Here is a 26,289-nt window from a genome sequence, read left to right as displayed (position 1 = left end):
ACCAGGCCAAGATCACAAGGATCTGAATGCCCAATGCTTTAATCCACATGCTCTCCAGTGTTACAGTATGTTCATAGACTATTTCACCAAGTTCATGGGCTAATGAACACCAAACACCAAGTTGATACCAATAGATTAAAAAACCATCTTTTTATTTTATTGCTTCTTTCTGCCCACAAGTAAATGAGAGGGGAACAATAGAACTTGTGTGGCTATATATAATCATATATAGGGTTGATAAGGGATTGGGAAAAATTTACTATGTATTGGACAATGTCAAATCATTAAGAGCAAGGAATACTTAATGACTAGAAAGTAGAAGAAAGGAATTGGATTAAATTTTATTCTCTCATTTGGCATTTAGAATTTTAGATATAAAAAAAAAAAATTTGCTCACACCTTTTGCCCATCAATGTTATGTTAAAAAAGAGGGCAAGATGGGAAAGTGGAAGGGCTTCTCTGCTCCTCCAAATCCTCAGTCAATTCTTTTATATTACAAATTATGTGGGTTCCAAACAGCAGAATTCACAATTTTAACAATTCCTTCCATTTCAAAACACAGTTGAGGGATAATGCATATAGGTAATATCTCATAGAAACCCCCCTTTACAGTGATTTCTTAAGAACTTTGGCAGGAAAAATCCGTATCACAGGTATCACCATGAATAACAGAGAAAACTTTTCCCTGCTGCCTAGGTTGGAAATTGCCTGCATAAAATAATATCAAACCAACTTTTCAGCAGTAGCAGACAAGAAGGGAGGACTACCCATGGCCCAGAAATACTCAAATTATAAAAAGCAAGCTGCTTATTTAATTCAAAGGACACTGATGAGATCCACACTGATTTAGATGACCTCCCGGACCTCACCACTAAAGGCATGGGCCATAGCTAAATATTTATATCCAATTATTCCTGGAAGCCCTGAAACTCAGTGCAAGAGGAAAAATGAAGAGGGGTCGTGTGGTTTGCTTTGTACCTCAATTATGACTATACAGGAACTATGGATTTTTTTTTGCCACAACAATCTCAACACAAAGAAGAAAGGGAAAAGGCCCGCATTCATCAAACGTAAAAAATTCTTTTATTTACACTGATCATCCACAAAGATGATAAAATAATGCTCTACTGCAGTATAATACTGTTCATGAAAATCTATACCAAACATTAGGAACTCACCGAACTTTCTTTTGGGACTTGAAGGGAAAGCGGGAGGGAGGTGAAGGGGAAAATTCAAATGGTAGCTTGGGAGGCTCTGAATCACCTGAAAGCATGCCCACAACTTCTTTCATGGAAGGACGCCGGGCAGGTGATTTCTGGAGGCAGATGAGGGCAACCATGATGCATAAGAGAGCTTGTTCTCGGTCCAAAGACTGAATAGATTGATCAACCAGATTAATAAGCTTCCCAGCACGGGCAAGGTTCCGAGCCCAAGATATAAGATTTGCCCTTTGAAATTCCGCCATGGGTGAGGCGGTCACCTGAAGTGGCCGTCGGCCAGCAATGACAACCAGCAGCAGAACCCCAAAGCTATACACATCACACTTCTCCGACACGTCTCCACCACCACCATACTCAGGAGCAACATAACACATCGTTCCCCTCATGCTCGGCGTGCTGCTTATACCACCACTCTTTGGAATTTCCCCACTGGCCGAATCATGGCTGTTGCGCCGAGCTCTCCAAAGCTCACCACTCAGCCCATCCAACCACCAATCCACACTACCCTTACTCCCACCTCTGCTGCTCCTCTTACTCTTCTTCTTCCTATCTACATGCATATCATCATCTGTCGGCCACCAATTTTCTCCCCCAAAGTCCTTATCCCTCCCCTTTTGGCGCTTCATCTTCTTCTTCTTTTTCCTAGCAAGCTCCTCACAAAATTCCTCCTTCCACCACTCCCTGGCCGGCCTCCTCTTCTCCTTCTTCCAACTCTTTTCCTTCTTTTTCTCTAACTTGTCCAAATTAGCACCACTAGAAGATGCCCCAATCCAGTGGTCATTGGGACTTTCCTTTCTTAGCTCCATTCCCATCCATTCTCTCACATAGTCCTTTACAGAACCCACTTCCGTCGCCCCATTATCCTGCCGCGGCCACCCATCCTTCCCGATCATGTTCTTCTTCCTCTTTCCCCCGACACTCTCAACACTAACCCTATCAAAAGTCTCTGATCCCGGAGACGATGCCACTGCATCCACGGCGAAGCTCTCTGGCGACTGCTCCACATTCACACTCATCTCCTCGAACCCCGTTGCCACGCTCTCTGTATCCTCCACCACCGACGCATTATCATCCACTGCACCTCCACCACAGCTCACTAATTCCTTCTTCTTCGCCTCCTCTCTGCCGTTCATCTTTATTGCATCATCCACCACCACCACCACCACCTGATCCTCCGATTTCGACTTTGCCAGACCAAAATCGCCGATTTTCGCCGAGAAGCACCGATCTAATAGTATGTTACTAGGCTTAATATCGCCGTGAATCGCGGGCGGGTCCAAGCTGTGAAGATATTCAATTCCTTTGGCGACATCCATAGCAATTTCAAACCTTTTCTTCCAGTCCATCAGCTCCGAGCACTTGCGATCCAGCAAAGCATCTTGCAAGTTTCCGTTACTCATCAACTCATAGACGAGAATCATTCTCTGACGCCGCCGGTCAGAGGAGAAGCCGATGACCGGCACAATGTAATTTGAGTCGATCCTGCCACCGAAGAAGAGCTCGTTCTGGAACTCTCGCTCTCCTTGGAGAGAGCCGGAGTCCATTACCTTGACGGCGATTTCTTTCCCTGACTTGAGGGTGCCACGATAGACGGAGCCGAACCCTCCCTGGCCGAGGCGGTTGGCGGCTGAGAACGACGACGTAGCATGGCGAAGGACAGAGTAGGAGTAGCGGTACGGCGGCTTGGCATCGGCGGGAACGGTGCGTTTCCGCCAGAGTTTCCTGAAGAAAACAACCAGGCAGAGGAGGAAAGAGAAGCCGGCGAGAACGCCAGCTACCGGAGTAAGGAGGCGAGATGGGGGCGGGGCACCGTGGTGGGGAGAGGGGTGGAATTGGGTGGTGGGAGACGCCGATGGCGGTGGAGATGGAACTGGGAATGGCGGAGGCAGGCTATCTGCCATAGTGACAAGACCCAAGAAAAACTGAAAAAATTACCAAAGATGATCAAGGAGAACGGAGGGCCATGACTGCATCAGAGAGTCTGCCGTGAGAATTGAAGTAAAATTCTCCTCTGCTTCTCTTCTTCTTCTCTTTAGCCCTTCGTCTTCTGCTTTTCAGTGACGAAGTTGAAGGAAATGATTCTTTCTGAAAGAATTCTGTGGCCTTTTGTTTGCTTCTCCATTTGTGCTTTATTTACACCTGTGTGCCCTTTTAGGCGGGCGTGTCCTCCATATCACCCACTTTCCATAATTATATCTTTTTTTCTTTATCATAAATTCAGTGCATTTAAAAGAGTTTGATTTAGAAGGTAATGTTTTATTCGACTTGAATTATAAATCCTCTTTTAAAGTAATTATGAATTTATGATAAAAGTGACTTTTTTGCTAATGGTAGTTTTAAGATTTTTTATTAAAAAAATGGACAAATATGTGCACACATAAATTTTTTTAATGTTTAAAATAAAAATTATACCATATTTCAATATTTTTTATTTTAAAAAAATGAAATTTCTCTTATGTTTAATAATATTTATAATTAAAATATTTAAATTTTATAAATAAAATTTTTTATATTATTTTATTTAATATATAAAAATAATTTATATATCACATATTAATATTATTTATAAATATTTTTTAGTTTTTATTTTTTAATCATAAATTAATTTATATTAAAATAATTTTATTTTACAAAATGAGTATATAAAAAAAATAAATTAATTAATAAAAATAAATAAATTTATAATACATTCATATCTTAACATAAAATTAACATATCCAATGTAAAAGAGATAAAAAAATAAAAAATAAAAATGATGAATAATATATCTCTACACTATTCCTATCAATGATTGAACATAAGATAAGATAAATGACCGATGAACTAAATATGACCTTAGGATTTAACTTTTTACCTAAGGTCACAAGTCAAGTTTTGGATCGCTTGAAATTTGGGTCATAACAAAACAAGCCCTAAATAATTTTAAAGTGCTTAAATTTCTAACTAATTTTAAGTATATTTGATTTTCTTTAATGTTTTTTATATCATAATCAAACTTAAGGAAATAATTTGTCTTACCAATTTTAGGAAAAACTTTGAGGGATAACTCAGTTGATCCGATGTTGGGTTTGTTTCATAATGGTCATCAGAGTCCCCTCAGGGTCATTGCAGGACCTCGTGGAATTAATCGAAATAGACATAAACTGGCTCGAACATCCATGATTATAAATAAATAAAAAATACCGAGGCAAGGAAGCTAAAGAAATATTCCATCAATCACATGGAACATAAGTAAGTGCTAGAAAAGCCGACATATAATATCATGATTTAATAAAAGTAAGTGGGATGGTGGAGGATTAGGTTCAACTTTCCCTCTTCCCATCCTCCATTTTCCAACTGCTTACCACACTTCACATGGTGGATACCCCACCCCTTTGACAATCTCCCCATGCTTATCTTGCCATAGGACAGTGGACGCTAACCTCTTCTTGACTTAGTCCGTCTCCATACGTTTTCAAACAATAAAATTGTACGTAATCTTTTTTAAAGGCAAGTGGCAAGAGACAAATCACCTAATACGTCAGACGTTGCTGAAAAGTAATGCACATTACCATATAAAACACGTAAAAAAATTAATAGACTCGGTATTCAAACCTAATAAGGGAATAAAGCAGAGAGGAAGAAGAATAAGGCCACGTGCAATGATTTATGTAGAGAAAAATAACAATTAGTCCAGTTGGCTGTCACTCACCACCCTTCACGCTTGCATGGTCCCTGATGAATAAAATTTCGTTGTGTTGTTTATTGCCAAAAATCAAAATATTACCTGCACGTGACTCACAACCTACATAATGTTACAATTTTCTTTGAGAGGTTTACGGCAGATCTGTTTTTGTTGAAAGGCTAGATGAAAAGAAAATAAGGAAGCAACAAGAAATTAAAAATAAATAAAAATTATAAAGCCTATTTGAGAATTGTTTTTTGAAACAGTTTTTTGTTTTTTAAAACAAAAATAAAAAATAAAAGAAAATATGTTTGATAATTAAAAATTATTTTTTATTTTTCAATCTTAAAAATAAATATAAGATGTTTTCAGAAAACATCTTTTAGTTGTTTTCTGTTATTTTCATTTGCTTTCTGAAAACTGTTTTAAGAAATAATTATATAAATATATAAAATGATTAAAAATAAAACATTAGATATGAAAATTATTTTTAAAACATGTTTAAAAATATTAAAAATATGTTAAAAATATTTTAAGTTTTAAAACATATTTTTATTTTATAAAAATTCCAGAATAATTTTTAAAAACTGTTCTCAAAAACCATTTTTTAAAATAGCTATTAAACATGCCTTAAGTTTTTTTTTGTTTTTTTTTATTTTGTTATTTATGAAAGGATGAAAAATGGAAAATTATGAGTGATAAAGTTTTCTAATTTTATTTTTTTATTATCTAAATATAATTTATTTTTAAAATTTTTTTTCTTCAAAATATGTTTAATAAATTAAAAAGTGAAAATGATTAAAAACAAAAAATCTAATCACATGAAAAATATCGAAAATAAATGTAGTTAAAATTTTGTGTAATACATGTATCATTTATTATGAAATATATTTTTATAAAGATAATATTACCACCCTTTTACATATTATAATATTTTTTACCATTTTATATTAAGATATTATATATATATATATATTTATATATATATATATAAGATTTATATATATATTTTTTAATATGATGGATTATAAAGTCTTTTACATGTATTTGTTTGGGAAAAAAGTAATTTCACCTACTCATCCCATAAAAATCACAAGATATTATATTTTTTAAAAAATAATATGACATACCACATCGAATAGAAAGAAAAGTTTCTAACGTTATAAAAGTATAGGTTTTTCTTAATTATATAATTACAAATGATATTAGAATCAATCATCAACCACATTGTGAGGGTTTGTTTGGCCTCATAAGTGATGTTTGTTTTTTTTACCCCAAAATCTCGTGTGATACAATAAAGATATTATGTCTGAAAGTTTTTTCCATTATATAAGTATGAATTTTTCTTAACCATTAAGACGTGTTTTAAAGTTGTAAGAACCCCTTTGAATTTAGAATTAACAATATTTACATATATTTTATGGAAAAATGCACAAAATTTTAATGTTTTTAAATATATGTATAATATTTGAATTTTATAAACTTGAGTTGTTATTTAGTGGTCTTTTAAATGTGTAAAAACCTATTTTTGCTAATTTATTTCAAAATTTGAAAGTGTCTTTCACTCTTTCCTTTTTATGAATTCAATTTAAATATTTTTTTTAAAACAATCTTAAGACTCTAAGCATTTTCCTCTTTATTTTACTTAGATTATATTCTATTTAGGGAAAGTTTTTAAGATAGGAAAAACCTAGTAATTTCTTATTATAATAATTAAAAAAGGTAAGAAAGATAAAATACAAAAGCAAAAATAGAAAATTTCAATAATAAAAAAAATTCTTTCCATTTTCATTCAAATAAAAAATTATAATTTTTTCCTTAATTTCTTCTTTTTTTTCTTTATATTTATTTCCTCAAATAGCTTAGTACCAAATATGCCCTCCAAATCTAAAATCATGCCCTCCAAGTCTAAAATCATTTTATTAACATTCTTTTAAAAAAAGGAGCACGTGACTTCCTCTTATTTTATTTTACAAAAGCCTGTAAATTCAATGGTAATATATAATAATGCTGACCGTGAAGTGGGAAGTTCAATTTGGTCAAACATCATTTTTATTAATCTATAAAGGTGCAGTTTACGGAGTTTCGGGTCAAAATCAACCCTTTATTAAAAAAAAAAAATAACATCTAACCACTTTTTAAAATTTACATTAAAAAATATATTTTTTTCATCGTATTAATTAAAACCTCAATTGACAACTGAAACTTCATTTTTAAACTAAAACCGAAGACTTTAGTTAATTTTTTTTTAAATTTAAATTTTAATTAAAAATTATTAAATTGTAATTTATGATTGAAATTTATAAAATATACTTAAATAATAAATTATTTATATTTAAACTTAAGAATCTAGTATTACTTCAACAAACATAAATTGATAAATAGAAGATATTATAAATGAATATTTTATTTATTAATAAATTAATAATCTTAAAATAATAAACTTATATAACATATAAATAATATATAAAATTGTATTATTTATTAATTTAAGATATTTAATTTGTTGTTTTTTAAGATATTAATTTATTTGTATTATGAAAAATTTATCTTTATTGAAATAATAGTATACTTTTAAGCGCAATTGTTAACTGATATTTCAATTATATATATATTTACTTTCCAATTTAATTAAAAACTATTAAATTACAATTTATTATTGAAATTAAAAATATATACTTTAATAATAAATTATTTATATTTAAACTTAAAAATCTAGTATTACTTCAACAAACATAAATTGATAAATAAAAGATATTATAAATGAATATTTTATTTATTAATAAATTAATAATTTTAAAATAATAAACTTATATAACATATAAATAATATATAAAATTGTATAATTTATTAATTTAAAATATTTAATTTATTGTTTGTTAATATATTAATTTATTTGTATTATGATAAATTTATCTTTATCGAAATAATAGTTTAAGTATAAATAATTTATTATTAAAGTATATATTTTTAATTTCAATAATAAATTATAATTTAATAGTTTTTAATTAAATTTGAAAGTAAAAAAAATTATAATTGAAATCTCAGTTAGCAACTACAGTTTAAAAATATACTATTATTTCGATAAAGATAAATTTCTCATAATACAAATAAATTAATATCTTAAAAAACAACAAATTAAATATTTTAAATTAATAAATTATACAATTTTATATATTATTTATATGTTATATAAGTTTATTATTTTAAGATTATTAATTTATTAATAAATAAAATATTCATTTATCAATTTATGTTTCTTGAAGTAATACTATATTCTTAAGTTTAAATATAAATAATTTATTATTTAAGTATATATTTTTAAATTTCAATCATAAATCGTAATTTAATAATTTTTAATTAAAAAAATTAACTAAAGCCTTAATTGGCAACTACGGTTTTAGTTCAAAAATGAAATCTTAATTGGTAACTACGACTTTAGTTTAAAAATGAAATCTCAATTGTCAACTAAGACTTTAATTTAAAATGAAATCTCAGTTGACAATTACGGTTTTAGTTAAAAAATGAAACCTCAGTTGATAATTGCGGTTTCAGTTAAAAAATGAAGTATTAATTGTCAATTGAGACTTTAATTAAAACGATGAATTTTCTTTTTTTTTTTTTTAATTATATGGTGCCTAACAGAAAACAGGCTGATTTAAACCTAAGTTTAAAAAAGTGATTAAATGTTATAATTTTTTTCAACAAATGGGTCATTTTGACCCAAAACTCCAGTCTCTGGGCAATGGGCGTGGTGTTGGATGTATACAGTACTTTGGGAGATGAATAGAATAATGAAGTCAAAGATATAGGGCGGATGATAGATGTGATGGGTGTTTGTTTGAAGCATTCTTGGAGATGCCATTTGTTTCTGATTGGACCGCAAAGTTTGATTTTGGGCAAACCGGTCTCAAAAGTCTCATTGTCCTTCATAAAATATCAGCATTAGTCGAGCTTGGATTCAAGTCCCACATGGAGCCCTCATGAACCCACTTGTTTGTCTCTTTGCCGATAAAACAAACATGCTGTCACAAACATTGGCTACTATTCAATGAGCCATGGCATCTTCCTTTTGCTTTTTGGGAATACCCTCTTCTATCATGTCAAACATCACTCACCCTTCTTTACCCTCTTGACTTATTAGTTATTTAATTACCAATCTTTTTAAAAATTAAGTTTATGTTCTTAAGATTTGAACTTAATATATATATATATATCATATTACTAATATCATGACGATTGATAGATAGAATTTAAATTTATATTCAATGAAATAAATTAAAAAATAAAAATTACAGAAGGACGGTTCAAACATAAGACATTTGGTATTCATACAAGGTTAAATTAAAGATAAATTACCGCCCTATATTTTTCTTTTCATTAGGAACTCATTAGAAATATGTAGGATCGAGTGGATTGAGATGACCATGGTCACCCTTTTCAAAAACCTCTTCATTTGCCTTGCCACACCCATTAGCATAATTTCAACATAGCATTGATTAATCTTCATGACTTATTGCAGAAAGATAGATTCCAAATCTACATATCCTTTTCTTCTTTTAACATAATACAAAAGGCAAACAACATACAAGAAAATGAGACAAGTGGAGTCAACATCAACATAATTGAAATCAAGAGTATACAAGAAAACTACTTAGCAGATGGGAAGACAATTAGAGGGCAGATAAACAGCTAACCTACATTCACCTCCACGGTTGGAGTTTAATTCTTTTATAATATGATCATTTTTATTAATAAAATATGTTATTAAAAACTTAAAAATTGATATATTACTTAAAAATAGAAATATTCCTTAAATTTTATTTGTATCAGAATAAAAATGGGAAAAAAAAAAGAGTTTACAGTAAGTTTAGAGAGGATTGTTTAATATTGGAATATTAGAAAATAACATTTTAATTATAGTTTGTCTTTCCATCTCTAGACATTTTTAGTATATAGAATTCATTAGAAGCAAACAAATGAAAATTCAAGAATTATAACAATGAACATTGGAAATTAAGTACGATACCTTCGCTCGGATTTGACTTGGTATCTCTTAAGTAAGCCTTGATCTTTTGAGCTTTAATAAGGAGCAAAACTAAAAAAAATGAAAGATATTGATATAAAATAAGTGATCCCAGATTTATTAGGTAAAATAGAATCACCATCAAAGAAAACAAACTGATTTTTTCCATTCAATAAAAAAATTTGCACAAGATTTTGAGAAAAGGTACAAAAATAAGAGTAATCAAACAAAAAATACTGATAAAAGGAATGTGAGAAGAATTGAAGAAAATGAAGATGATAATGAGTTGAGTATTGAGTGAGTGACGTTGAAACCCCTAGTTTGACACTTGAAAAATTATCAAAAAACAACAAAACCAATTAAAACATATAAATATATCATTTTGTTCAAACAAAAAATATTTAATGACAAGCAAATGATAAAAACTTCAGTCTATTTTATTTTCACTGATCTCCTTAAACATCCTAGCAAACTCAAAAAGACATCTGCTTATTTTATATAAAAGAAAATTAATGATTTTTAGAAGGGTTTTTGGGTAGAAGATTTTGACTTATAGGGATAGTTTGGATAGAAAAGTTTTACTAGGAGCCCATACTTTTAGATTAGTTAAAATAATAGAATTTTATTTTATTCCTACAAACATCTTTAAACTTTTTAATTAATTATATATATTACTTATTATAATTGTCTTTAATTTTTTTAATATAAAAATTATATATTTATTATTGTACACATAAATTTTTCTTAAGTAAAAATTATAATTTTTATTAGTTTATGAAATGTGATAGAATCGTTCAAAGCATTTTAATGCATGATGCATAATTTTGGATCAAAAGTTTCTTTAAAAAAAAAATACATAGATTTAAAAGGGTGAGCTCTCTTCAAATCTACTTGGGTATAAAGTGTCTTATGGAAAAAGAAAAGTAAAAAAGGAAGTCATTATATGGTTGAGTATTATCTTTGATTTTATTAGGGATAGTTATTATTATTTTGATAATTATTCATTTATTTATTTTAATTATCAAATTTTATTTATTTATTTTCTATTTGGAAACCATTCCTTCTTTGTGTGTGCTCATGTGACACATGTCATGATATTTGTTGAAGATATGAATCAATGTGGTAAAATTTGATATATTGTAAGTGTTATATTTTGGACATAAGACATTACCTTGTTTGAAACAAAAATGCTATATGAGTCGTGTATAATTGATTGTACATAGATGTTTTAGTTTGAACTTCAGTCTTTGCATTAATATTAGATGGTTTTGATGGATCTATTGATTGTATGGCTATTGACCAAGTAAAATTTTAAAGGAATGTATCGATTCATTCTCCTACTGATAGTGGTAGTTGATGAATTTGAATTCATGCTTGGTGACTTTATATATGTGAGATAACAAATAAATATTATCCTAACCCAAAACCTAATATTTGCTATCTATATGGCAAGCTCTAGTTTTAGAGAGTTTGATGACATGGAGAAGCTTTTTGTGGTCTTATGATAATTTTTGTAGCCACCCTACACATATGCTTCTAATTAATTAGACTCATGTGTTGGTTCGATCAACCTTTATGAGCGATGAGCAATGAAAGGTATTACAAAGGTTTGTCCATGTCTTTTGTCCTTCCCATTCTGCTACTCTTGTTATTCCTAATGTTGATGGTCTTTCGACTATCTTTGTTGATAATGTGCGTCCATATTGTTGATGTGATGTCTCGGCCAATGTCGATAACAATTATGAAGATGAGCTAAATCTCCATTCAATATTTAATGATATGAAATTTGCTTTTGACAAATAGGCAGCATGGCACGGATGATATGTCTTTAAACCCATGATGAGAAGCCTTTTTGAACAATGGTGAGCGACCGTCATATGCCAGTAAGTACCGGAGAGAATTGCTCATGCTTCTAATCAGGCACACGTAGAAAATCGTTACTAGAGAGCACCCAATTTTCCTTTAATCATTTGGAAGACACCAAGTTGTGTACTACTGTAGTCCTGACTTGTGAAAGACAAAAGGTAAAACAATGTTAAATTTGAAAATGAGTCTCTTTAATATGTTGCATGGCAAGAAATAGAGGAAATTGCTTAGAGCCGGACCTTACCTGAAAAGAATTAAGACATAGAATAATAGTAATAGGAAAGCAATAGAAAGCAGCAGAATACCAACAGGGCAAGTATGGTAACTCTGTGATAAAGAGAGATCTGTTACCATTTATCTTTGAAGACTCTGCAATCTGGTAGTATTCACTGATATTGTCACATGGAGCCAATCTTTTAGTTTGATGAAGAATTGAAAATAGGCATATCTTCATGTATTGCTGAGCATCAAACTGCCACAAACTCCCCAAAATCCAGTGATGAATCCAAGTGCTATATTAGCATAAAAGCATGGGCCATCCTCATCACAGTGAATGATGTCTCCACTGATATCAGAGGAGGGGGGATATTGCTCTTTGTCATCTCTTGAACATTCTTTCAAAAGCGGATGACCACAGAGTTGAGGATTCCCCATGCATGCGGAGGCATTAAAGCTTTGGAGCTGAGTCCCGGATGGAATCTTACCTGACAGGTTATTGTTTGACAGGTCTAAGAAACTCAAACGATCTATTTGAGAAAGATTAGAGGGAAGTTGACCAAAAAGTTGGTTTCTAGACAAGTCAAGAACGTCCAGAGATTTTAGTTGATTGTTTCTTGATAAGTTCAATGATACCAATTTCAAAAGCTCGATTATTTCTTCAGGTTATCTCTCCATTTAGTCTGTTGCTTGAAAGATCAATGCTCCTCATTTGTCCAAGAATATTCTTGTCCTCAGCTTCTCCTCCTTTCCAAAATAATGACGTACTATCAAAATAGACGCCAAGGCTTTCGTACCCTCTGCTTGATGGCTTTGTTATAGCAGAGTAGTCATATACAGTGACTGGCGGTCCTTTTTTAGTCATAGCCGTGAAATTGTTGAAGTATCTTGGTCTAGCACCTGATATATTATTCCTTGAGAGATCCAATATTTGTAGCATCTTTAGCTGACATAGACTGGAAGGTATCCTTCCATTAAACCCATTGGAGCGCAGGTTCAAAACAGCCAAATCTGATAAGCTTCCTCCTACCCATGCAGGTATTTTTTCCGATAAGTTATTTTTTGCCAAATCAATAAGAGTCAATTTCGTGCAATTCTTCAACGAAGAAGGCAATTCACCTGTGAGATGATTGTTGGATAAATGCAATGCTTGGAGCCAACCCAAGAAGCCCGTTGAGTTGGGAATTTTGCCAGAAAAATTATTGTTTGGCAGAAGGAGAATGTTTAGCATGTTCCATTCTTTCCAACAATCGGGAAGCTCTCCTGATAATAGGTTATGTGAGAGGTCAAGGTAGCTCAACCTCCCAATCCTATTTGTACACAGTGATGAAATTGGCCCAGAAAACATGTTCTGTCCAAGATCCAGAACATTAATGGTAGAAGGAAGTTTTGGCATTGGACCCTCAGAATGGTTTGAACTCAAATCGATTACCAAAGAAGATTTCCTTGATACACCTCGCATCATGCCTCTGATCTGGTTGTTGGAGATATTGAAATAATCCAACTTGGAACTTACATTTGCATACCAGCTGGGGATGACATCAGATGTAATACCTAGTAGTAATGAATTAAATAGGCAATAATGATTATCTTAGTACTTATCCTTAAACGTGCTTAATTAGATTTTAAAACTAGTTTAGTATTAATCTTATTTAATTATGAATTAAACCTTGATTAAGGTTAAACGGGATTAGTTAATAACTTAAACATGCTTATTAGCTTCATAGGGGTGAATTTAGAATTATGAAAACCTAAAGGGCTAATGGGTTGCAGTAGGCATAAAATGCACAACTAGAAGGACTAAATATCAATTTTGGGAGATTTTAGGTTGGTGGCAGGCTTGTGACCTACCACCTCTTGCTTAGCAGCTTGGTATCAGAGCATAAGGGATTAGATGCCTAAGGTGGACAATAGGTGGGGAGCCTAATAGGTGCATTGGATTCCTCATTATTATTGTTATACTCTTTTATTGTGTATGATATAGTGACATTAAGGTGAAAGGTTAAATGATGAATGTTAGGTTGGTGTCTTTGTTGTGATGATGACATTTTTGCTTGTATTGGTGTGGGTATGCCCAGTTATGATAATTGTGATCATGTTGCTTGTTTGAATTTCTTATCATTGAGAATCCATTACTATAGTATAGTTGGTATCATGTTTGTTTTCAAGGTGCTTGTATATGACATAATTGGTTTAATTTTATTGTTTAAGGATGCTTGATTTAATGAATAACCCTTATACCGTGATGTATGGATAATCTAACCCTTGTGTACTTTTCTAAGATAAAATGCCTAGAGCAAGAAATAGATTAACAACAAGGCCTAGATGAACAACTAGATCATCTCCACTATCTCATGGTAATGGAATTGAGGGAAGAACTACAATATATCCAGCTATTGGTTCAGAATACCAAAGTGTGAGCTTAATTCAAGAATTCAAAGTACTGATTCCTCCAATCTTTCGGGGTGGCCCTAATTTTTCTTGAAGTTGAGAATTGGTTGAAAGAAATAAAAAAAATATTGGATATAATGGCAATCCCTGAGGAAATGAGAGTTTCTTTAGCTTCTTTCATGTTAAGGGATGAAGCAGATAGTTAGTGGGATATGATCAAGACTACTCCAGATGTAACTCAGATGGCTTGGATACAACTCCAACAAATGCAAAGAGCATAAATTCCTGAAGGATTTAGGAATTTCACCATGAAGTTGATTGGAGGAGAGATTTAGATCTTTAAGAAAAATTATGTTTCCAAAAGTATTTGGAATTGAACCATGTAACTGAATGACAAAGAGATACAAGGAATTTCAAAATCTCACCTTAAAATTGATTATTAGAGAGATCAAGAGATACAAGGGAAATCATGTTCCCAACAACTTCTGGAATGGAACCTTGTAACCGGTTATAAGAGAGGTTAAGATGAACAAGGCTACTAGTAAAGTTAGTTAACCATGGGTATAGTGAAGAAGTGAGACGATTAAGAGAAAGATAAAAAACAACAAGAGATGCAGAAGAATTCATATAAGAAATCGATTGAGGGATGATGAGAGGGAGATCACTAGTACTTAAGTATAACTCAGTTAGGGAAGTCATTTTAGTGATTGCTTGTAGCCAATGGATGGCTTCACTAAGATCAGTCATACTCAAGTCAAGGTACCTCAATGAAGAAACACGAGAAAGCCACTCAAGGTTGTTAGACTTGAGAAAAATATTATTGTTGAGATCAAGAAATTTCAAATTTGAAAGATTTCTTATTTGATTGGAAAATGGTCCCCTCCACTCATTGTAGGAGAGATTGAGGTATCTTAGTTGGCTAAAGGAACTGATGAACTCCGATATATTGCCCCAATTGAAAGAGTTCTAGCTTATTAGGTCCAAATGATTCAAGTGGTGCAATTCACTCAAGGAGGAACTAATATTACCTCTCAAAGACTAGTCACCAAGATCAAGCTTGATGATGTAATCCATGCGGTTGCTACACAGTACTCCTTTCCATGTGTGTTAAAAAACATTTTGAAACTTCTAGAGAGATTCTTATGCTACATGGCATTGAATAATAGGTTGGGTTGTTAGGATTGGTTTCTTCTTGTTGTATAAATTTCTTGGTTCTTGCTCTTAATAAAATAAGAGACTGAGAAAAAGAGAGGGTCTTTTTACCATTTTATCCTCTATATTTTATCCTTTATTTTTATCTTTTGTTTCTCTTCTCCGTTTCTCTCATATGGTGTTAGAGTTTTCGGCTCAAAGCTCTACAATGGTAACTTCACTAGAAACCATATTTGATTCTTCATTTCCTCTCAATCCTGTCATTAGTCTTTCAAGTCAGCTAATTATGGTAAAACTCACAGATGAAAATTTTCTCATTTGGAAACAACAAGCTCTTGCTATGAGGCTTCAGTCTAGAGAGTTTTATTTATGGCACCTCTATTTGTCCATCTGAGATGACATCTAGTGTCAATGGAAGTCTGCAGTCAATGAATCTTGAGTATGTGATTTGGCAGAGACAAGATTAACTACTTGTCTCTTGGATTCTATCTTCAATGAGTGAGAGTATTCTACCACAAATGGTAGGTTGCAACACTGTTAATGATATTTGGAGAACCCTTGACAAAGTCTTTGCAATATGATGCAAAGCTAAGATTATGCAATACAAATTGTCGATCCAAAGTCTGAAGAAATCAGGCTTACCAATGAGAGAATATCTTCTCAAAATGAAAACGTATTTTGATACTCTTGCTTCAATTGGGCATCAAATCTTAGAAAAAGACTAGATTTTCTATATTCTTGTTGGTCTTGGCATTGAATACGATTATGTGATTTCAGTCATTACTTTTAGAGTAGATTCTCACTATTTGGAAGATGTACGAGGGTTGCTACTAGCCCAAGAAAGACAAATAGAGTAGCATTCGATGAACTCTAACGGATCTCAACTATCTGTGAATCTTATTTTTCAAAATCAATAGAAATGATTCAATAATGAATTCAAAGGTTTAATCAAGGAGTTTCTCAATCCTATTAGGGAGCACAATAATTTCAAAATAATAAAGAACGAGGTCATACTGGTTGTGGAGGAGGTCATTCATGGAATGGTAGTTCTAAGCCACAATATCAACTGTGTGGAAAATTTTGACACACTATTCAGAAATGTTACCATTGTTTTGACCCAAATTTCTCTAGGTTCACAAATAATCCAGTCCCTATAAACAACAATGTTGGTAAAAACACAAGTCCAATGACTTAAATGTTAACTACTTTAGAATTGCTTAATGATGACAACTGGTTTCCAGATTCAGGAGCAACAAATCATGTTACAAATGACCTTAGTAATCTAAATTTTGGTTTTGAGTATCATGGCATAAATAAGATCCATATGGGTAATAGTGTAGGTTTGATGATTGCTCATTTTGGTTTTTCCTCACTTTGTTTCTCTAAGTAGGGTATCTTTGATGATTGCTCATTAGGTTTGATGATTGCTCATTTGTGTCATAATCTCAGCATTGTATCTTTAAGTGCTAGTCCAATTCAACACTCTTGGATGAAACACATTGAGTTTGATCTTTACTTTGTTTGTGACAAAGTTTTAGAGAAAACCTTGGTAGTTAACATGTTTTGGCCTATGCTCAAAAAACATATATCTTCACAAAGCCTCTTTCATCATCCTCATTCTACAAACTTTGTAACAAGATAAACGTCATCTTTCCCTCAACGCTTAGCTTGTGGGGAAGTGTTAAAAAGCATTTTGAAACTTCTAAAGAGATTCTTGTGCCACGTAGCATTGAATAATAGGTTAGGTTGTTAGGGTTGGTTTCTTCTTATTGTATAAATTTCTTGGTTCTTACTCTTAATAAAATAAGAGACTAAGAAAGAGAGAGGGCCTCTTTGCCCGTTTTATCATCTGTTTTTTATCCTCTGTTTCTCTTCTCTATTTCTCTTATAATGTGTAACAATATTTCTTATCTTCTTTATCCCACATGATGAAAGGTGGCCATAATAATCGACAATGCCTTGTTTAAACATAAGGAGAGCTTGTTTCTCTCTTTCTATGCATCCCACTTTAGCATCGCCAATCCTCAAAGTGGATCCATGCCCAAATTTGGTACACAATACAAGCAAGACAATAACGACAAAAACTTGTGAAAATGATCTTCCAACCATGTTCGAGACCAAGTGATAATGGATTACTGCAAGTTTTGGTTGAGTCCTCAATAATGGATAATTGACATATATATAGGGTACGTATATCCTCAATTTCTACAAGTAGGCTCATTGTCTCTACCTACATTGGGTACTTTTCTAAACTTGCTAAAATTTGTTCTACATGTTTGTATCTTATTGAGAAGTTTCAAGATTTTGATTACAGATGGAAGCATACAAGACTTCCCTAACGACAAACATTTTTTTATTTTCATCGATCTTTAAAATAATTGATGACTTGCAAGCTTTGGTTTTGAATTCTTAACAGATCAAGCATTGACTTGCATAGTATCATGAACTCTTCCATGCCGGCTCATGAACTCTACCAACAAAGCATTGGGTGTTTTTCTAGATCCATTTAAATTTGTTCTTACATGTTTGTATCTTGTTGATCAAGGTATTCACTTATTTGTAGTTATTCCCTTTGAAAGAAGTTTCAAGATTTTGATGATAGATGGAAAACTTATAAGAATTGTTAACCAAAATAAAGAAAAAAAAAAAACAAGATTTTTAACTTGGTTCGGTGATCAATGTGATCCCTACATCTATAAAGTTTTCTAACACTCAACAAATCACTAATCAGAATGAAAGAAAGGAGCTACGATGGTGAAGCTCTTAAAAAAATAACTCAATTGCAATCATACTCTCTAAAAACAAAACCTTAGACATAAAATGATTAAATATATAATAGAGACATATTCTTTAATCAACAAAAAAAAAAATTATTTTATTTCCCAAGTTAAACATAACAAGATTGATTCTGGCTTCACAGTCCAACAAGAGTTTCCTAACAAATAACGTTTTTTTTTTTCTTTTTTTCTTTTCTTTTCCAAGTTAAAAGAAATGCTCAAAGATTATGGAAGGTGGATGGAAGATGGAGAGTTGAGACTTTTATTTGGTAGTTTGTGACCTTCAATGATAAATGTTGTAGGGGCATGTTTTAGCCAAAGATTCAAGGATGTATAGAAATGGTTGTATGACAATTATTTTTTTAAATGACATGAATATTTATATTTTGATAAATTAATAAGTCTTTTATTGACATGTCTTCATTTTTTATATATATATTGTTGACCATGCTAGTTGTACAATCGAATGTCATTATTGTAACTCAACACTATATATTAACACAACACTACCATTCATCATGATCCAGTCAAAGAACAATACCTAGGGATGGCAACGGGGCGGGTATGGGACGGGCCACCCCTACCCCATTTCAGTCTCGGTTATATAATTTTTTCCCTTCCCCATCCCAAACTTGAGACGGGGCAAGTTGGTGTCCCCCATGCCCATTTACAAAAGAGCTGATAATCCCATCCCCATCCCAAATGTGTTTTCAGGAATCATGTTTTTACAGAATATGTTTTTACAGAACTTGGGTCTCTGAAATTTCAACGAACACTATATGGGTTCTCATATTTAAGCTACAAAGAACCTCTTTCAAAATGATTCATACTTCGATGACACCCATATTGTGTTGTCTCCTCATCCACATTTAATCAAGCATTTGTTGTGCAACAAAACTACAAACTGCACATATGAGAACAAAATGCACAGATCTACAAATAAACAACTGAAAAAAATCTCAAATCCATCAACTAAAACCAAAAAAATATGAAAAATAAGACATTTCTAACGAAGCCTCAAAACTTAGGGTTTTCTTACTTGAAAATGAGGAATCCATAGAAACCCTAATTATTTGTTGTCTACGAATTTGGTATTTTGGTTTCTAGAGCAAAAACTATGCTTTTAGAGTGAAACAGGAAGAAGCAATTTAGGAAGAAATGAGAAAACGGGAAAAAAAAAGAGAAAACGAAAGCTCTCTTACTGTCTTACGAGGGAAAGAATCCTAGATCTTGAGGAAGAAATGATTATATATATGAAGGACTTTTTAGGTATTTTTTAATGCTATAAGGGTAAATTGGTAATTCATATATTGGGCGGGGGCATTAACAACAAAACCCATCCTCGCCTCGAACGCCATTCGGGTTTTTATATACTCCCCAAACCCGTTATATGCCCAAATAGGATATTCCCATACCCATCCCAATAGGGATGGGGCAGGGCGGGTGACCCGATTTACCCGTAAAATTGTCATTCTTAATAATACCATAAGTTGAATGGAGCCATTATAATGCTTGCAAGCTATCCATCTATAATCTCCTTTGTCCAAATGATCATAAAGGTTTTTCGTCTAGAACAAAGAAACCTAAACATGCAAATTAGTTTCAATCAAACATGGACAATTCCATCCACTTCTACTCCATTCGACCTTCATTTCAACTCCTTTGTAAGTCAACAACGACAACACTAATGTTATCAAGGCTTTGCCGTCCCAAAGCAAGGCGGGTGAGAAGCGCAGCAGCCTGTGTAGTATGATTTGGGTAAAATTGTCCAGTGCTTTCACTTTCTTTCCAATCCTCCGACTTAAGGTTTTCAGTAGTGGCATGAGACTCTCGTCGAAGGCACCCAGAAGCTATCCCACAAGCCACCTCATTAGGCAAAACATCCCATAAGCCATCACTTGCCAGAATTAAACACTCATCTCCTGCCTCTCTTTTTGTGAATGTTATCTCAGGCTCTGATGTTATAAATGGTTTTAGATACCTGTCTCCTGTAAAACAAATCAAAAGGAGTAAAAGCATCAAATGTTGACTCATCTACCTAGCAGTTCATTCCATCCTTTTAGAGAAAAATGCCACAAACAGATTCGTTAGCTCATTCTTTCTTGGTGGTAAGTTTCTTAAATTGGAAATTTGATATATATTCAAGATTAAATACATTTTACCCTCTTAATGTCTAGTGTGTTTTACAATTTACCCCCTCACATTTGAACCCAATATTTTGACCCCGAACTTGTTAAAGACCAATATTTTGCCCCTAATTACAAACACTTCATAAAATTAAATAAAGGATCACTCTTTTTCACATTCTAGTTCAAGTATTAATTTGAAATTTGATAAAACCAATTTTGAGTTGGTAACTTCCAATTGGAATTTCTCAAATGCCTTCGAAATATAATAACTACCAATTTTGATTTTTTATTTTAGATAAATGTTTCCATGATTGTTTATAATTTTTATACGTTATTTTTGTAATGGATAAAGGTTTTGAGCATGAACACCTGTGTGCTCAACAAACCAGGATAGTTTCCATGTTCGACTAAATGAAATTGCTATGTGTTCTCGAGAAAACGAATGACTCGTATTCATGAGAACATGGGATTAAAATACAAAATGAAATAAGGAATGTTTTTTGTTAGAGGCATGCCTCCCGAAGCAAAGGCACGTGGCTATCTTGAGAGATTATAAAAGCAAAGATATTGTTTCAATAGAAGCAACTTTTTCACCAAAACAACTACAAAGTTTGACAATTTCGAACTTAGACAATAAATATTTTTCATTGTATTTTAGTTTTGTTTCTTCACTTAACAACTTATTGACTTTTTATTGGAGGTTAAAGTATTGACTTTTAAATATAAATGGATAAAATGCAAAACACACTAAAGGTTAAAAGTATAACGTGCATTTAATCCTTCATTCTAATAAGAACATTATATATAGTATTTTATATATTAATATATTTTTACAAACATAATATTTAAAAATGTTATCAATAATATCCATATAAATATTGTAGGCCATCTATGGACATATAAAGCCTATATTGTAGGTAGGAATATGAAGAAGAGTCGAGGCATCTATGCAACCAGGGCTCAATAATTGTATCAGTCTTTTTTTTGGTCCTCTATAATTTTTCATACCATAAACATAAGCATGATTGAGTAAACCACTTCAGTGCCTCTTATATGATTTCATCTATGATTATGTTTTATCTTTATGTTGGATCCAACTTTATGGATTAAAGCATCGGCTCCCACAACATTTCTTTCTTCACTTTTTCAGTTTCTTTTGCTTTTGTTAATTTTTCCATCAACACTCGTAATGTTTCTTCACTCCAAGCCGTTTGGTCAGCATTACATGATCTTCACTTGGTTCATTGAAATCAATTGGATGTGATGAACTGTTTCAGATTCTTAAAGTTTCTAAATGCTAGCGAACAAATTATCAATTTCAACAAAGCTTTTCTAAACGACGACCATGCAATAAAACTAGATTTCTCATGCTGATAAAAATTAAAGTGGTGTTTGTTTTTTGGTTAAATAGAAAAAATCAAAATATTTGATTTTTTATATTCATTTAAAAGTAACCTATTGACATTGTCCAACACAACTAAAATAAACTTGTTATCAATAGGTTCAGTTTAATCATATTGAACGATGTCAACAGATTACTTTTAACTGAATAGAAAATGCCAAATGTTTCGACTTTTTCTATTCAGCTAAAAAACAAACACCAATCTCAAAATACATTACCAATTGCTCGAGACATTCCAAGCATTCCCTCAACTCGTGCTCCATTCATAATGATAACTCGGCCTCCAGAGGATTTTATCCTAGCAAGTTCATCTGATCTGTCCGGCTGAAAGCAAAGCTGAGATGGTTATTGGCACATACATTCATAAAAGAAGTAGTACTAATAATTAAAAAAACACCTCAACTCCTATATTATAATCTTACACCTCAATTCTTATATTATAATCTTCTTTATGGGATCACTGCTTTATCATCTATTTAGACACTTCCCATATAAAAAGACACCACAATTTCCTTATTCCCATGTTATAATATTTGTTGTGGAGTCATTGCTTTGATATGTATATAGACATTTCCCATGAAAAAACACCTCAATCCCCAAATTCCCATATTATAATCTTTGTCGTGAGTCTCTGCTTTGTTATCCCTTTTAAACACTTTACGTCAATTCCCATATTATAATCTTTGTTGGGGAATCATTGCTTTCACTTGCTCGCATTCAATATTATAATCTTTGTTATGGAATCACTGCCTTTTTCTCTATTTAGACACTTTGATGACCCCTAACCTAGCTGGTTTGTCGTCTACCGTTGAGATGGTGCATTGCCACGCTACTCCATCAACCATGAGACACATTTGGCTTGAATAGTGGTACAAAATTATTAGGCTAGCTATCAAAAATATTGAACCACATAGCAGTGATCTATGCCAATGCTAGAATGAATTTAACATGGTCAAATCATTACGTCGAATATGTAGTGAAATTAGTAATTTTCATGAGTAGATGTCCACTTGTTATCATGATGTGTTAATTTAAGTTTGGCACTAGGAGTGCAGCCGGTGTTAGTGTGGGTTGGACGAGTAGATGGCTAATCGAAGTCTAATTCGGATTTAGAAACAATTAACTTAAGTTCAACTCAATTTAGTCTTTAATATTTAACTAATTACAACCTGTCTAACCTCATTTTTTTTAATTAAGATTAATTGGATTGGATTATATGATTCAAAATTAATCCATAATAGTTTTTAAAAATTATACCAAAATTTAAATAGTAAATAATACAAAACTTCAAGATATCAATAACAAAAACTTATATATCTTTTTAAAAATGAACAAGTATATAGTATAATTATAATTTGATTTAAAATATATATATATAAACAGAAAATGAATATTATTATATAATAAATATTATAAATATTATAAAAATATTAAATTGAGTTTGAGTTAGGTTGGGATTGTTGAAGTTTCACTCAGAGTCTAAACCAAATTGAGTTCAAGTTAAAGAAGATTTAACCCAAACTCAACTCAATCATTAAAAATGTTTTGCCCAAATCCATCCGAACATTAGGTGGGATGAGATCAAACTTGCTGAAGTTGCACCCAGTATGTAGAAAAACTTAAATTTCCTTTCTTTGTTATAAAAATAAATAAATAGAAAAAGGGAAATAAAGTAAATCTGTTTGGATTCTTTAAGTGAAGGTTAAATTAAAATTATGATAAAAGAACAAATTTTATTTCTATTAAAATAATTTATTTATTTTTATTGTCATTTCCCATAAGTAATTTAAATATAAAAATAAATAATTTTTTTATTATTATTATCATTCCTTATTTCAAGGTTTCAAACATGTCATGATAAGAATAACAAGATTATTCTAATAACAATCCAAGTAAAAATATATAATTTTTCGGTTTTAACCATGTCATATTTTCCACAACCTTCTGCCAGACATTCTTTCACCGATATCTCAGAAGGGTAATTTAATTGAACAAAAAATAAAAATAAAAAGTAAATTTTGAAAATTTGTTGAAGAATTATGAACAGGTGTCAACAGAAAGCACTAACGTTTAGGGAAGAGAGGTGACAAACCTTGTGATCAAAGCTCAGAGGGATGGCGGTGCCTTCACGGCAGAGGACGCCGCGTGAATCCCCGCAGTTGGCAACAACAATGTGGTCAGTGGTGATAATAGCCACCACCGCCGTGGTCCCCGTCATTTCCACCTCCATGATGCCGCGGCACCTGCACTGCCGCCAATCGTTTCTGCACAAGCAGGAGTTTAGGACCACCTCGTCCATTCTCTGAAAGCACCTCTTCAGGGCTCTCATCCACCCCTCTTTATTCTCAATCTCCTTGCCGCCTGGTACACCACCATGCGCACCCTCCTGTGTGTTGTCCACGCTCATCAACTCCTGCTCTAATATCAAGTGCATCATCTCTCTGCACAGGTTCGCCACCTACATGCAAATATTCGTTTATTTAAATTATATTAATTCATGTACTTCAAGCAATTGACAGACTTTAATGGCATCCACAATGACTATGAAACAATGCTTTTACATGAGATCCTCCATGACCATCGTAGACGCCGAAGAAATGCACCGGCAGCCCCCGGTTGATCTCCGGCCGGCAAAGGTTCGTTTGCACGGATACCGCATCCTCCATTTCCCGCATTCTTCCTGACACCGTCATCATTCCGAAAACCGGCTCTGGAGGCGGCGCCTCCGACGGCGCCGTCAGGATGGACAACGACGACTCTGTGTCGTCACCGGACGACGTCGCTGATGGAGCAGGATTACTCCCCTCCTCATCCGCCAGATTCTGATTCCCTTCCACGGTGACGTTGGAATTCCCTCCTCCGCTCTCTCTGGCGCTCATATTCACGATGGCGTTAGAGAGCAGCCAATTCTGCAGCGGCGACACTACTCTTTTTACTCTTGTTCGGTGAATCGTGACCTCTGTCTTTCAAGGTTGTCTAGTATATCTCCGGTACCTACCACCGTACTCGCCGCAGTCAGTCATATTCGGTTCTACCCCCAGAAAGAACGCAGAGAAAGTAGAGAACACTTGTTTCAAAAGTTGAAGAGAAATGTTAACGTGTCGGGTTCTCGCTATTTCTCGTGTCACGTGCCCAACCTATCCGAACGGACCTTCACCGACCACCCCCTCGCTTCCATCTACGTGTCCTTCACCGTCCTTCCTTTTTTCTGAAAAATAAACGTTTTCTACTTGATTTTTCCTCAGTCAATTTTAGTGCCGATTCGCTGGATTGAAATGCAACCCCACTTGAATCTGAATTCAAAACAGGCCGGCTCAGGCCATTGACCACTTCAACTTTCTCGTCGAAGTAATTTTAGTGAATGTATTTTCTACCTAAGTGTTTTTTTTTTTTTTTTGAGAAAACAAGACTATGTAATTTTTAAATATTATAAATGATTTTTCTAATTTTTAAAAATATATTTTAAATTTTTCTAAACATCTTATTTTTCTTAGTTTCGGGATATAAAATGACACTATAAATAATAACGCCAAGGTACAAAATAATTAAGGTGGACTCATATAATTAAAACTTTAGCAAACAAATATTATAAACAATATAATAAATTAAAGGTTTGAAAATAACAAATTAAAATAAAATATCATCGTCTAAGAGTATAGGACAAGTGGAAGTAATTTTTAAGTCAATTAATCATCAAAATTCCTACATGATCTAAGAAAGTAATTTGAGTTTATAATCAATCAATCCAACAATTTACTATGGTTAAAAAAAGAGTTTGTACTCAATTATTCAAATAATTCATTAAGTTGGAGTTAAGAGGGAATTTGATAAATCAATTTAATGATTTAATGATTTAATAATTTAATTTAAGTTATAAAATAGATTAAAAATGTTTGGTAAAATAATTTAATGTTAAAACATAAAGTTAAAACTAATTTTAAGTATTAAGTCAAAATAATTAATTTATTCTTAATCTCAAATCTCTCTCGGCATATTTGTCCATATCTAATAAGTTTTTTTATATTCATAACCCTACATTCGCAACACTTCTCAATTGTAGTCACACTTTCTAAAAGACAAAACTCTAAAAAAAATAAGAGGGTTGAGTATGTAATAGGGGGGGCAAACTTGTTATTTATCATGTAAAAAAGTTTCTCTATGGGGCTAATTGGAGCCAAAATATGTGCTCTAATGGCACATATTCGATATAATTTTTGCACCAAAAGACACTCAAATCACCTAACTCGACCTAAATCGATGCTAAGGTCCTACCCATGAGTTTAACTTGTATTTTGGATATTTGTCTTAGGTTCAAGGGAAGAAAAATGTGTAAGTTGAATTACTTTAGATTTTGAAAGATCAAGAAAGGGTTAAATGAGGAAATAAGCGAGTCAAGACTCATAGACCATGAGGAAGGCAAGACGAGGATATCATGAGTTTGGAAGA

General features: G+C 32.6%; 3 protein-coding genes across 3 annotated transcripts; all 3 read right to left on the bottom strand.

The window, feature by feature from the left end:
* Positions 1 to 1,041: 1,041 nt before the first annotated feature.
* On the bottom strand, positions 1,042 to 3,340 carry LOC117933804 (receptor-like serine/threonine-protein kinase At4g25390). The gene has a single exon (XM_034855349.1). The coding sequence runs from the start codon at positions 3,119 to 3,121 to the stop codon at positions 1,175 to 1,177; it is 1,947 nt and encodes a 648-aa protein (XP_034711240.1). The 5' UTR covers positions 3,122 to 3,340; the 3' UTR covers positions 1,042 to 1,174.
* Positions 3,341 to 12,226: 8,886 nt separating this feature from the next.
* Positions 12,227 to 13,454, bottom strand: LOC117933306 (receptor-like protein EIX2). The gene is made up of 2 exons (XM_034854676.1): positions 12,761 to 13,454; positions 12,227 to 12,480 (listed from the first exon to the last, which is right to left on the bottom strand). Exons 1-2 carry the CDS (start codon positions 13,452 to 13,454, stop codon positions 12,227 to 12,229), a joined length of 948 nt encoding a protein of 315 aa, XP_034710567.1.
* Positions 13,455 to 19,798: 6,344 nt separating this feature from the next.
* LOC117934163 (probable protein phosphatase 2C 75) lies at positions 19,799 to 24,981 on the bottom strand. The gene is made up of 4 exons (XM_034855798.1): positions 24,405 to 24,981; positions 23,936 to 24,301; positions 22,062 to 22,167; positions 19,799 to 20,300 (listed from the first exon to the last, which is right to left on the bottom strand). The coding sequence occupies exons 1-4, from the start codon at positions 24,720 to 24,722 to the stop codon at positions 19,966 to 19,968; spliced, it is 1,125 nt and encodes a 374-aa protein (XP_034711689.1). The 5' UTR covers positions 24,723 to 24,981; the 3' UTR covers positions 19,799 to 19,965.
* Positions 24,982 to 26,289: the final 1,308 nt, after the last annotated feature.

Source organism: Vitis riparia, chromosome 16 (assembly GCF_004353265.1).
Source record: "Vitis riparia cultivar Riparia Gloire de Montpellier isolate 1030 chromosome 16, EGFV_Vit.rip_1.0, whole genome shotgun sequence".
NCBI lineage: Eukaryota > Viridiplantae > Streptophyta > Magnoliopsida > Vitales > Vitaceae > Vitis > Vitis riparia.
This window is presented reverse-complemented; position numbering and strand designations above follow the sequence as displayed.